The sequence below is a fragment of the Bidens hawaiensis genome, unplaced genomic scaffold, assembly GCF_021521415.1.
Source record: "Bidens hawaiensis isolate Kalapana, Puna unplaced genomic scaffold, B.hawaiensis_p1.1 tig00001236_1, whole genome shotgun sequence".
NCBI lineage: Eukaryota > Viridiplantae > Streptophyta > Magnoliopsida > Asterales > Asteraceae > Bidens > Bidens hawaiensis.
The window spans coordinates 3,000,243-3,013,435 of NW_027491070.1; the positions used below are offsets into that span (position 1 = coordinate 3,000,243).

A 13,193-nucleotide genomic window follows, 5' to 3' on the forward strand; every position below is an offset into this window, starting at 1 on the left:
TAATCATTGGCAAAGCTTGGATGAAAACGCATGGAGAGCCGCCACTCAATAAGTCATTATTATTGCCTTTGTAAACATGTAACAACCTACGCGTTAAACATGTAACAACCTACGCGTTATAAAGTTCATAAAAAAGCGGATAGAAGTGTTTTGTGTCCCGCCAACCTGACCCGACCTAGTTATGTAACGAGTGGTTTTAAAATGTGTATACTACGAGTATAGACTTATTTTTAGCATGAATTTCAGGATGAGCATTCGACACGAATCAAATTTGGCACGTCAACCCTTGTATAATTCATGCATAACATAACTCTATCAGACATACAAATATCTTAAAACTTACAAGTTACAATGATAGTGTAAACCTGCAAATATCACTAGATGATTCAAACACAGAGTTCTTCGGTCTCCGAGCCCAATGGTTCAAAAAGAGCTTCCACGTCGCTTGTTTTAATTTCCTCTAAGCTTGGTGGGTCCCACTTGGGATTCTGGTAAGTTTACAACATTATTAGAAATAAAAGCCAATTTATGACACGATTTATCAACACGACACAAAGTTAAAGTGTTAAACGTGTGTAACCGAGTTCAGCCTACATGAATAAAGAAGTTTCACTAATCATTCAATGAGGTAATAAGCCAACACAAGACGTTTAAGACCGATTTATCAAAACGACTTGAAACTAAAATGTTACAAATAATGCAATCAAATCAATCAATCATACCCACTGAAGTCCCACCAACAGCAAAGCTATAAGTAGGGTCTGGGGAGGGTAGGATGTAGGCACACCGTACCTCTATCCAAAGGGATAAAGAGGTGGCTTCCAGAGAGACCCTCAGCTCTAAAGTACATATGTATAAAGCAATACAAAGGAAATCAAAGTTCAACAGTAATATAAAATACTAATAATAATAATAATACTATATATATGTAAAGAAAATACCATTCTGGTGTGTGACCAAAATAAGGAAAATAGAAGCCCTAAGGTATTCATTTCTCCCTAAAAATGTTACAAATAATGCATATAACATAAACTAGTTAGAAATATTTTGAATTATTTATTTCATCATGTTATTTGTGTAAATTTGAAAACTATTTTTATTGAGAGAAATAACAAACCTGATCCTTATCCACCAATACTGCCCTAACCCCTTCAGCAAAATCACTTCGAAGCGAAGCCCTTAATGCAACTCGGTATTCGGATTTCATAACGCCGTTTAACTAACCACAAGCATAGAACAAACGATGTTATTATTACAAAAAAGTCACCAAATATATGAACGAAAAAAATACAGAAACTCACCTTGGATAACTCGTTTTCATTATGTCCAATTGCAGACGCAACTTTAGAGAAATACTTTTGTGTAAGAACAAGAGAAAACGGAGCACCTTTTTAATCCCTGAAAGAGCCTCTGTTGCCCACTGTGAAACTGCTCATAATAAGATGTTATTATTTGTTACAAATGTAAAAAAAAGAGTTACAAACTCTATTAAGCATATAAGTTAACCTGTTGCATCAGCACTTTGCTGATGTTGTTCAAGTTCTTCCACTATTTCTTTAACAGATTTATTTGCACCAAATGTTGAGATTATATGAGGCAAGAGTAACTTCAATCGCGGCTCTGAATCGGGTTTGCTACTGTATTTTGCCAATATTGCTTCGAGATCACTATGTGGATCCTCTGAACTGTATAAAGATAACAATGCGTGTACATGAAACACAGCCACTTCCTGATATAAATTCCATTTAAATAAATAAATACACACACACACACAAGGATGGTAAGAGATATACAATGTAACTGATAAAAGTGCTTCCTTAAGTGAGCCCAGATCTCCCGATGGAACAAAGTGGGTCCCGAGGCCTGCATAAAGTGCATCAGCTGGAGTAGAAATCCTGTTTCCAGTTATTCCAAGATAAGCACCTGTGTGCACAACAAACATAATGAGACAAGAATGACATATAACATATTATATCGATTTGCATCACAAAATAATACATGTGTATAAGATATATATGAACTATCACATACATACCAACTGATCCTTCTCCTGGACTTTGTGCTGCTATGTAAGCAAATCCAACATCCGGGAATAAACCAATTCCGTTCTCTGGCATACCAAGAAGAGTTTTCTGAAACAAATCATTAATGTAAGTAATTTTGTTTCTAATAATAAATTATGTTCCACAACTAGATTGTTATCAGCTCTAAAGGAGGCATGTTACCTCCGTTATAACTCTGTAACGACCATGTCCAGATAGACCAATACCAAATCCCATCGTCACACCATCCATGAAGCTTATGTATGGCTTTTTGTAGTCAGATATTTTACAAATAAGTGAGTATTCAGCAGCATACACCTGTACAAACAAAATTTAGTCCTTACCCGACATATACATACATAAAGCATAGCTATAGCAAATAATACTGTCATATATATACACGATAAAGCAAAATTGATGGTTTTTCATGAGAAAATTGATATGATGTAGTTCAAAGTGCGTCCAAATTAGAAAAAAAAATAATAAGAGAAAATTATTCAATAGAAATTCATAAAAAGGACTACACTATGAAATGTAGTTAACATTAACAAGTATTGATTCAAACTAATTATGTAAAATGCTGCCATTGTACTTAGCAGAAGCTTACTACTGCATGTTTACATGTTCTTCATATTTGAACACAAATGAACTGGAACAGGATTATCAATGAAAACTGTTGGAAACAACTTAATAAAAAACGCAGCAACAACATGATTTTGTAAGAAGTCCTCACGAGTCACGTCTCTTTTCTTGTTTGTTAATAAAGAACAAAACAATTCAACCACACAAAATACAATAACCCTAAACCGTCCATTTATACTAAAACTCTAACTTGCTCACCAACACTCCTCATTCGATTCAAGCTAGGAAACCAAATAAACTAATTAAAATAACCAATACTCATTCCTAATTAATAAATTAAACCAACTCCAACTTAACCTCTAAAAACTTTATCAAGATTAACCCTTAAAAAACCGATAACAATGTCAAGATTTCTCAGCTTGGGTTTAACACATCACATTGCAAACTACATTATTGCAGCCAACGGTCAATGCTATTACAACAGGACATTTGAAAATTGTAACAGAGTGAAGATTATTAAAAAAACCTTTTGCACAAGAGACGTGTCTTTGTCCTTTTGGATTTCAGCAACGAGTCCCTTTATATCCATTCCTGCATGAACACAAATATTAAACTAGAAACTTTCCATAACCAAATATTAATATCGCTTGTTCACGCCAATGAGGCGTAAGCAGACTACAGAAATGAACATGACAGTTTATTATATACAATAAACTCTGGTTTATTTTACCTGCTGAAAATGCACGTGATGAACTTCCCTCAACTAGAACACATTTGACGTTTGGATCCGTTTCCCATTCATCAAGAAAACTTTTGTACCTTAAATCCATATCTGCATATTCACCAAAAAAAAATGAAGGAAAATCAATTTTCACTCTCAGTTGGTACTTCAAATCCATCATTGAAGATGAACAGACTAAACTCATTCAAATAGAACTAGAATAATGACCAACCCTAGGGGAGTGACTCATCATGCTGCAAAAGTAGGGCTGTAAACGAACCAAACCGAACAAAGCCTTGTTCGCGTTCTTCCGTTATGCATTTATCGAACAAGCAAGCGGTTCACGACTGGCTAATATAACAAAATTTCTCGTTCGTGTTCATTCATTAAGGGAATAAACTTGTTCGTGAACGGTTCACGAGCACAAATAAACACAAACAATGCTTTATTTGATTTATTTGGCTAACCGAAAATGATCAATGTCAACAGTTCAGTCCGGCTACCAAGTTTGTGCTAGTGTTTTCTTTAACATTCATATTCATATGTTAATTTATTTACATATAAATGAATCACATCACAGATAATACTCGTATATATATACATTATTTGTTTTATAGTTAATAATTTTGCTTACATCTATATAATAAGATTAGAAAAGTCATTAAAAAATATTAAAAACCTTGAACAAAGATTAACAAACGTTCACGTGCACAATTTAACGAACACAGCAGCCTTTGTTCGTTTCATTCATTTAGTTAATCGAGTGAAACACCTTATTAACGTCCGTTCATTTAATAAACAAACAGTTCCCCAAACGTTCGGTTCGTTTACAGTACTACGCAACACAAATAAGCAAAGGTAGCACATATAGACAAACGACAGCTCGAGTCGGAATCTAATTTCGCGTAAAGGAATCCTTGGAATGTAAACTAACTGATACTGCTCTTATAAGTTAGTAATAATAACCTAAGATACAAAATCAAGTAACAGGAGTTATATGCTTGCAGTGCGTACAGGTATACCTAGCTTAATAACCAGTGGTATGTGATTGTTGAATCGTGGAAGTATTTATTAGTTACGAATATTGATTGAAAATTAAATTATTATGTTATTAATAATAATAATAATAGGATATGTGTGAGGTGACCTAGATTCATGGCGTTGAGAGCTTTGGGACGATTGAGAGTGATAACAGCCACACCGTTTGGCAATACGTTACTCGTCTACGGAAGCCATGGTTGCGAGTGGACTTGGAGAAGACGGTTGATCTGATTCAGTAGACTACGAGAGTAATTAACGAATCTCACTATTAAAATATATAATATAAAATGAATATAACACACTGTATTTAACTAAACTCCAGACATAATATTAAAACAAGAATCAGATGTAGCATCAGACCGGTTAGTTGTTTTGGGATTTTATTTTTTATAAAAACGAATAACTAACCGGAAAAATTCAGCAAGGTTTTAAATTGAATAAGAATTTAGTTCGGTTTCTGGTATCAACCAGATAGCTTCTTTTCTTTTTTTAATGTTTTTTCCCATTACTTTTTATTGAATTGGTTGAGTTAACTAAGAGTCAAAAAATTAAGAATCATTAAAACAGTTCCGAATTAAGGGAATGGTTAAAAGATTATCTCTTAACCATTAAGAGGTTATGAACATTAAAAGGTAGTCTTTTAATAATCATTAAAAGGCTACCAGACAATAGAGGTGCACAAATCGGTTAACCTATAACCGGTTTTTTTGCTAACCGTTTTTTTTTGGCGGGCATTAACCGGTTATACCGGTTTTTCAGTTAGGTTAGTAACCGGTTTTGACCAGCTGGAGAAGCGGTTTTGACCGGTTAGGCCGGACCGGTTAACCAGCTAATAACCGGTTTTTTATAAAATAATAATTAAAAAAATCAGTTAACCGGTTCGGTTAACCGGTTTATAATCGGTTTTGAATTCAAATATATAAACCGGTTACTAACCGGCGGTTAGGATCGGTTAGGGTTGGACCGGTTACTAACCAGTTACAAAATCGATTAAAAATCGGTTATCCGGTTTATTTGTGCATCTCTACCAGACAGCCCCTAAGCTAAATAACCAATTTTTGTTATTATGTTTACTTTTGTCATTCGATTGGAACACCTAATTATATGTTAAGTGAATGAAAATGTTCTCAAAGGATGTATCTTACAACATTCGAATAACACTTGTTTAGTACTTTTGTCATATTTGGCTTTATTTTTTTCAAACTAACAATAAAAAATTTATTATAACGATAATATCAAACCAAGTGTCATGTATGTTAGTTATATAAACCAGTTACCCAGCATAGTAGCATACTATGCCGAAGATAAAACACAATCATGACTAGAGATGAGCTCCATTACCAACCGACACCGATCCCTAATTTCCCAATCCCGGTTTTCTTAGCACCTTGGCACCAACGAACCGGACGTCCGTTTAGCAAAAAATTCGTTTAAGCAACTATGATCATTGATCAAGACATATTGGGTTTTAAGAGAACAATCCATTAAGTGGAAATGAAAATGTACATTGATAAATGCTTCTGTGACACTAGCAGAAGGCAATGATACATAAATAAGATCATCTCTACATAACTAGACAATATTAATATCACTAACTTAGATTGAAAAATGATGATAAATTCGGAAAATATGAAAATAGATCTCAACTTCCCACTGATTTCTGACTAAACAAGTTCGGCAACCGTATCCCCTAACAAGATGCCTATAAAAAACAAGCATAAGTTATCAGCATATGTTTCGGTTAACAGGTCACAAATAAGTGAATGTGAATTAATATATTAACTGTTTCTCACTGTTTTCGGTAAATTTCTCCAGGTTCAATGCCACAGTTTACTGCAAAATCCGTTTCTAGGCCTTTTGATATTAACGATGTCACCAAACGCGTGAACCAGCTGTCCAGCTAAGCTGCATGGATCATCAATCAGGGTTTGAATAAATGTGTTGACCACTCTACGTTCCTGTTCGGTTGACCTTAAACTAAACCAGGTTAACAGCTTTAATCTAAACTCTTGCTTAATATACCCTTGGCACTCCAACCACCGGATGATTTTCACACAATATTCAAAGTTTTCATCCAAACTTCCGGACCCATGTTTGCGGGCCCCAAGGGATGACCCGTTAATCAGAGTGCTATCACAGTCAACTGTCTCTTCATTTGTGCTAGCCGGCCTCTTTCGTGACACTTCACCGTTAGATACATGGCGGGCCCAGTTTTCGGATTCACCGCTTCCGTTATCGTGTTCACCGTTTACTCCTTCCCTGTAAGAATCAATTGGAGCGACTATTTCTTCGTTTAAATCTGGTACAGTAGCAACATTCAAGTCGAGTCGTTTTAGATCTGGGCTCAGTTCCTCTGATTTAGGTGTTTCGGGCTTGATCACTTTACTGAGCTCGCTTAGATCTGCATCTGAAATTAAGGATGCTTGTGGTTCAGTTAAGTGGTTAACCATAAACTTTTGACGAGTGCTATATTTATATATACTAGAAGTCTAGAACGACATATACGATGTGACATCACATTTTTTTGAAAAAAAAACTGCATGCTATAGATTGAACAGGTCATACTTTGCTACAATCAATTATAAAACACAGCTTGATGGCTGGAATCGGTTACTAAAATTTTAAAAAAATCTGTAAAGGTTTGTTTTTATTCTGTGATTTGCCTTATGTTTATACGAAAACTCGTACAAAAAATAAGATTAATGACAAACTCATCCCTTAATATTAACCAGAATATATATATATATATATATATATATATATATATTACCTGAAATACTATCCAAGTAGCCTTGTTCTTGAGCCCAGGTAAATCGTAGGATTTTTCCAAGTTCACGAACCTTAAACCCCGAGTCAGATTCAACATCTTTTGCACCCGAGGTTCCTTCATTATGAGGAACCGTGACAGAATTAGGGTTCTTATGAATGATTTCCACACTTCCAGTGAAGCATTTGGCTTCTGAGTGTCCTAGATCACCTGTTTCAGTGTAGGATACGACCCTAAACATGTATTCAGTGCAAGGCTGCAAATTGGATATCAGAATTCTTCTTTGAGATCTTGGGAATGTATTAACAGGATCTTGCGTGTGCGTTGGTTCCATTGTTTTCGAGTACCATAATTTAAATCCAATAATATCGGTGGATAATGCCGTGGATAATTCTATTAAAACAAGTACTACAGAAGTAGCTGTTACTTCTTCAAATATGAATTTGCATGCTGCTGGAAGTGAACCTTCTGCAAGAAAGAAAATAGGGCAAGTCTATATAAAGTTTGAACAGAAATTACTCGATAACATTCACAATAAATTGTAAACAGAACATAAATCCATTAAATATACCTTTGCCTTTCATGCTTGTGCTAGAAATTGCAGCAGAGAATTCATCTGCTTTTTGAATCACGGTAGTACAAAGTGCTTGAACTTCACTTGCAACAGCAAGTCTGCTTACAATGCCACGGGCCATTTTGGACGAGCCTCCACTCAGTGGGCCCACCTCAGTTTCCAACTTATTTTTTGCCTCTTTAACAATTTCGTGGAGTTCTTGAAACCGTGATGTCCCATCCAAAAGTCTAAAACTCAGATATATCCTGTAGCAGAGACTATCAACACGCCGTGCATCCTTAGCAATAACCAACTGCTTCTTCCAGTACCTACAAGAATTAGAAGTCCGAACAAGAAAAGAAACTCAGAAATAACAGAAATCTAATAGATCAGAAACATGAACAAAACTTGGAGAACTGTAACCAGTGAATGTTCTTTTTATATTGCAATTAGAAAGGAAAAAAAATGAAAATATTAAAGATGACATATTTGCTCCCATTTACTTATAAATGAATTGACTTTAATCCCTAACATCGTCAAATGGGTTGTGTTAAAAGAATTTTTGGTCAGCCCATCCCACTTGACCCACCTTATAAGATTGTATGTTTTCATTTCCCGCCTTTAGTAAACTGTATGTAGAAACAAAAGAAAAAAAAACTCACCCGAGAATCCCTGAAACTTTACCACAAGAAACACAGCAGTAACTCCCATCTAACTGCATCAACTGGCCAAAATTAACCACCCCAACTTTTTTATGCTGGAGGGCACACTCAATATGGCAAGATAAACCACACGATTCCCCACTGGAAGAATCTGAGGTGCATTCCAACCATAGACTGGGATCCTTATTATCATCAAACAAGTGGCAAATACAACAAGAACATCTCTTGCAAAAGGTGTCAGCAACAGACAAAACCGCTCTACATGCAGAATTCTTGCAAATCCAAGTATCCGAAAACTTAGTGTCACCATTTGATTCTGTAAGCGAAATCCGAACAGGGTTTTCGCCTTTTCGGTTCTGTTTCCTGGACAGCTGAGACTTGGGGCTTACAGTTGCTTTTTTGGGATCTTGATTTTTTAACATTTTTTTACTCGATTTGATGGATGTTTCGGCCATTTTATGTTTTGAAAAGACGGATTGATTTTTTCTCTCTTTGCCACAATCTTTTGGTGTGCCCAACCTCACAAACTCTTGAAGTGGGCAGAAAGTTCTTGATGCATCATCTGAGTGACTGTTTTTCTTGGGGGTGCTGTGAACACTGGAACATATACTTTGAACACCTGATAATAAAAATAATAAAAAAAGTGAAATACATAAGAAAAGGTGAAAAGCCAAATCAGTTATAGTCTATTACCCAGTAATTCAAAAAGAAATAAAGTGGGGTCTAATCATGTGTATCGAACTTCACTTTTTTAATGGATAAATGAAACTGAAAATCATTAAAGAAAGAAACTGATGATGCACATGACAAGAACTATGTATCAGTTTTTGGTCAATAACCGATCCAATAAGAACATGTAGTGAATTATAACTTATAAGAGAACTATCATGATAACCTATAGGACATTCAAAAGAAGCGTCATTAAACTATCTCAATGATTAGAAAAAAAGGCTTCATACATAGCAACACACATATAAAGGTGTAACAGTTAAACAGACCTGCCATGAAAAAGAAGAAAAAATTACCAAATAAAAGTGCTAAAAGATTTTTGACTTTTGCAAAACATACTCAAAAGGAAATTTGAGCTTAGCAATTACCCATAAGCATCTTATACGTTCTTTTGCCAAAGAAATGTTTAAGATCCTTTATAACTAAAGGAGTAAAGATAAAAGTATCCATGTTTGATCAAAACCATTAAAAAAATTCATGACTCACAAAAAGTCAGTGACCAAGTAAAAGGAGAAATTCAGAAGTGTATAGCTTGACAATCTTTCTGTAGTACGGAACTTTTTGCATAAAAAAAATTGAATTAAGATAAATGAGAAACAAATGAGCCACAATTTGATAAATGCATGTATAAAAATAGTACATAAAGTGCACCCATAAAAAAGTGAATACATACTGTCTAATTATGAATTGGATATAAAAAAAAGCAGGTGCTATATATTTGCAAAACTAATCACCAAACATGGACTGATAAACATTCAAGCATAAAACCATATAACCATGACCATGAGTTAAACAAGATTAATAATAAAATGCAGCTTAGCATTTCAAGATTAATAATCAATGCGAATGAAACTGTATCTTCTATCCAATCTCCCCATTTTAACTATCTTTTTAGTCTCAGGCATATAAAAGGAATACCGAGTGTATTGCGGAGATATATATCATACTCACCTTTCTTTCTACAACTTCTTCCATACTACAGAAAGGTACTCTGGCGAAACATCTGCAAGAGCAGGCCAACCAGTTCATAAATCATTGTTTTTTCTTTAGTATCCTTTAAAGCACATCAATCAAAACCAATTTGACTTTAGGACACACTGTTCTGATTTAAATTGCTTATTTTGGATTATAACTAAGAGCCACATTTTTTCACCATTACTGATAATAAAACAAACCAATAATAATACTGGCCTAAAAACTTTTCGTTTTCTTTACGACCATAATTCATTAAAAGCGTTACTTCATCAGAAAAAATAAGTATGCCCCGTCCAGAATGTTATATTGCTCCCTTTAACTTGATAGCAATTAAAGTTAAATTAAATACCACAAAGGCACAAATGCAATCAATATATTTACAAAATAAGGTTAAAATTTTTACAAAAAAAGAAAGGTAAATTAGCAACTAAAATCTTTGCCCATTGTTTCCTAGCCCTTGCCTATTATTGACCTTTAGATGATCGTGTGTGTTTTAATAATCTATTGTAAGAAGATAAATTACAGACCATAATTAAGCAAAATATAAAATGATAACTGCCTGCTAAAATATTTAATAGTTTAAGTTCGCAGCTTTTCTCTGATGGATGCACCAGTGTGGATTTTAGCATAGTTGGTATGCATTGTTCAAAATGTGCAATTACCAGCAGAGTCTATCCTACTAATAATTAATTAATATCTAGACATTGTGAAATAGCATAAACAAGTTTCTGCAATAATATGCACAAGAAACAATAGAGAAACCAAGTTCTCACCTTTAGCAAAAAATACTTCGTCTGTATCCATAATGTCTAAGCAACCCTCGCTGCGATGAAATTAGCAAGAAAAAAGTTAGCATTATCCAGGTTGCAGTGTAATAAAATTGGTATTTAAGACATAAGATGTAATGTAATCATTAAATTCTTATGGTTTAAACTTTACATAAAATATGAATATTATCAATCACAATCCACAGCTTATCCAAATAACTAACATAAATATTTGACATGGATTGAGACCTTAAGATGATCACATCTTTCCCTGTCATGTTATTTTTCCTCATCAACCAGTCATCCCAAATTAGGTAGATCTAACTTTATGATTAATAAAGCTTTTTGTTAGGTATGCAACTACAAAGAAGCATAATAACTAACAGATCACTTTATCTACCTTCCCCTGTGTCACAGCAAGGTTCAGTGTGTTATGCTTGTAACATCTAAAGACAAACTTTTCATATATTGTTAAAAACACACACCTCCAAACTAGAAATGAGCATTTTTTACCGAATACCTGTACCTACCTAACACAATCGGTAACGGTTTACATAACCCAAATGATAACCAATAAGCCCATTTAAAAAATTAATTGTTTAAACCCAATAAAAAAAACTCTTTTTACTAAAAGCCCAATTTTTTTCTCCCAAAAATTTTTATCAATTCTCGGGGACGGCCTTGTACGATATTCGGTACTTTTACTCGTTTCCTGTGGTACAGTGCCAAATACCGCTACCTACCAAACACAATCGATACCGGTATTCTTATTTTCATGTCTTCTGTTTCAGTACCATTCGGTTTCTGTATTTTCGAAAAAAATCGGTATGATACTCAGCATACAATTTTACGTTTTCGATGCAAGTACTTTTCGGTAGATCTCATCCGTACCTACTCCAAAAACAAACCTAAACAGAAAACATTTAGCTTAACCATAACCTAATTTCACAATACTGTTCATACATTGTCCAATCCAGATCCAAACAAACAACAGTAAACCAAATAATTAGGTAAACAAACACATTGCATCAGATTCATCAACAAATCATACAATTCTACGAATATCACATCTCTAAACCTAAACAAACCCTAGGATATGGCAAAATCGCCTAATTACACGAAGCAATTTCGCATATTCGTGTGGATCTGAGCTCGCGAACACGTAATCACACAATACATACAATCAATTAGGTTATGAAGGAGAATAGAGAATTGATAATTATTATTATTATACCTATAGATACAGCATATCGTATGTATGTATTGAATCAATGAGGAGTTGTTGAGATTAGTTATTACACCTGTGAAGAAGAATAATGTGCGAGGAGAGATGAAGAAAATTAGGGTTTTGTGTGGAAAAGAAAATAATAATAAATAATAACATTAGTTTGTTAAATGGTTTGGTGGCGCGTGGAGTTTGGAAGTCAGTTGAAGTAGTTGTGTTGTGGGTGCAGTAAAAGTGTTAAAACGTACACCAAACGCTTAATATTATTATATTATGTAGATAGATAATAGATATAGATATATGTTGGGTACTAGCTTTTGCTTTGCACGCGCTGCTTTGTGTTACTTGTGAATATTATTATTATCGTCTAGAGTGAGGTTAATAATATCTAGGGTATAGGCCCGCGTGACACGCGGGTGGAATAACTTGTAACTAAATATATTGAAATATACAAACTTTTTTTGGCCGTGATTTTAAACCTAACAAATTTTATACTCTTCTAAAACAACCTGTTTTGAAATATTTTTAAAGTAAGATTAAATTACAATTATGGTAAGTATTTTTAAACCTAACAAAGTAAGATTAAATTACAATCGTGGTAAGTATTTTTAGTATGACAATCAGTTTTTTGAATATTAAAGTGATAATTTATTCTAGTTAATGTCAAATCACAAAAATTAAAATCAAATTGGTTTTAATTTTACTAATATGACTAATTAATTTAGAAATAATTACAAAAATGAAAATTAAATCGGTTACTTTGAAAACTTCAAAATGTTATGGAAAGATTTTGAAATGAGTTTAAAATTATTGAGAGTATTAAAACCTTTAAAAAATTGTTGAAAGATTGGTCAATTTCCGAATTTAAAAATAGTTTAAATATGTTAATTAAAAAGGAGTTTTTATCTTGTAGTTTTAAGTTTGAATTTGGCCTTCTATGTAAAGAAAGAAATAATTTGAAATACCTTGATTCATGTGAATAATAATATTAATAAATTATGAAAAGTTGTCATGTTTAATAATATTCACTAAATCATATGTGACGAATAATAATTTTTAAATGATGATAAAACGGTTATTTAAATTATGATATATTAAGTATTGATTATTAGAAATTATGTCAATTTGA

The 13,193-nt window shown here is 33.6% G+C and overlaps 1 protein-coding gene and 1 pseudogene across 6 annotated transcripts; both read right to left on the reverse strand.

Moving 5' to 3' along the window:
- Positions 1-297: 297 nt before the first annotated feature.
- LOC143567750 (3-hydroxyisobutyryl-CoA hydrolase-like protein 3, mitochondrial) lies at positions 298-4,624 on the reverse strand (annotated as a pseudogene). Its single transcript, XR_013141465.1, has 10 exons — positions 4,493-4,624; positions 3,355-3,456; positions 3,151-3,215; positions 2,226-2,360; positions 2,036-2,132; positions 1,794-1,923; positions 1,507-1,685; positions 1,302-1,428; positions 1,118-1,219; positions 298-488 (listed from the first exon to the last, which is right to left on the reverse strand). The product of XR_013141465.1 is annotated as a 3-hydroxyisobutyryl-CoA hydrolase-like protein 3, mitochondrial (transcript).
- A 1,228-nt stretch (positions 4,625-5,852) lies between these two features.
- Positions 5,853-12,250, reverse strand: LOC143569209 (VIN3-like protein 1). 5 transcript variants are annotated; one of them, XM_077055202.1, is made up of 8 exons: positions 12,141-12,250; positions 10,846-10,891; positions 10,049-10,100; positions 8,369-8,987; positions 7,725-8,035; positions 7,157-7,621; positions 6,180-6,793; positions 5,853-6,088 (listed from the first exon to the last, which is right to left on the reverse strand). In XM_077055202.1, exons 4-7 carry the CDS (start codon positions 8,821-8,823, stop codon positions 6,204-6,206), a joined length of 1,821 nt encoding a protein of 606 aa, XP_076911317.1. In that variant the 5' UTR covers positions 8,824-8,987; positions 10,049-10,100; positions 10,846-10,891; positions 12,141-12,250; the 3' UTR covers positions 5,853-6,088; positions 6,180-6,203. The 5 variants fall into 5 exon arrangements, with proteins under 5 accessions (XP_076911317.1, XP_076911313.1, XP_076911296.1 ...); XM_077055198.1 differs by having other exon boundaries at positions 6,170-6,793; XM_077055181.1 differs by having other exon boundaries at positions 5,853-6,793.
- Positions 12,251-13,193: the final 943 nt, after the last annotated feature.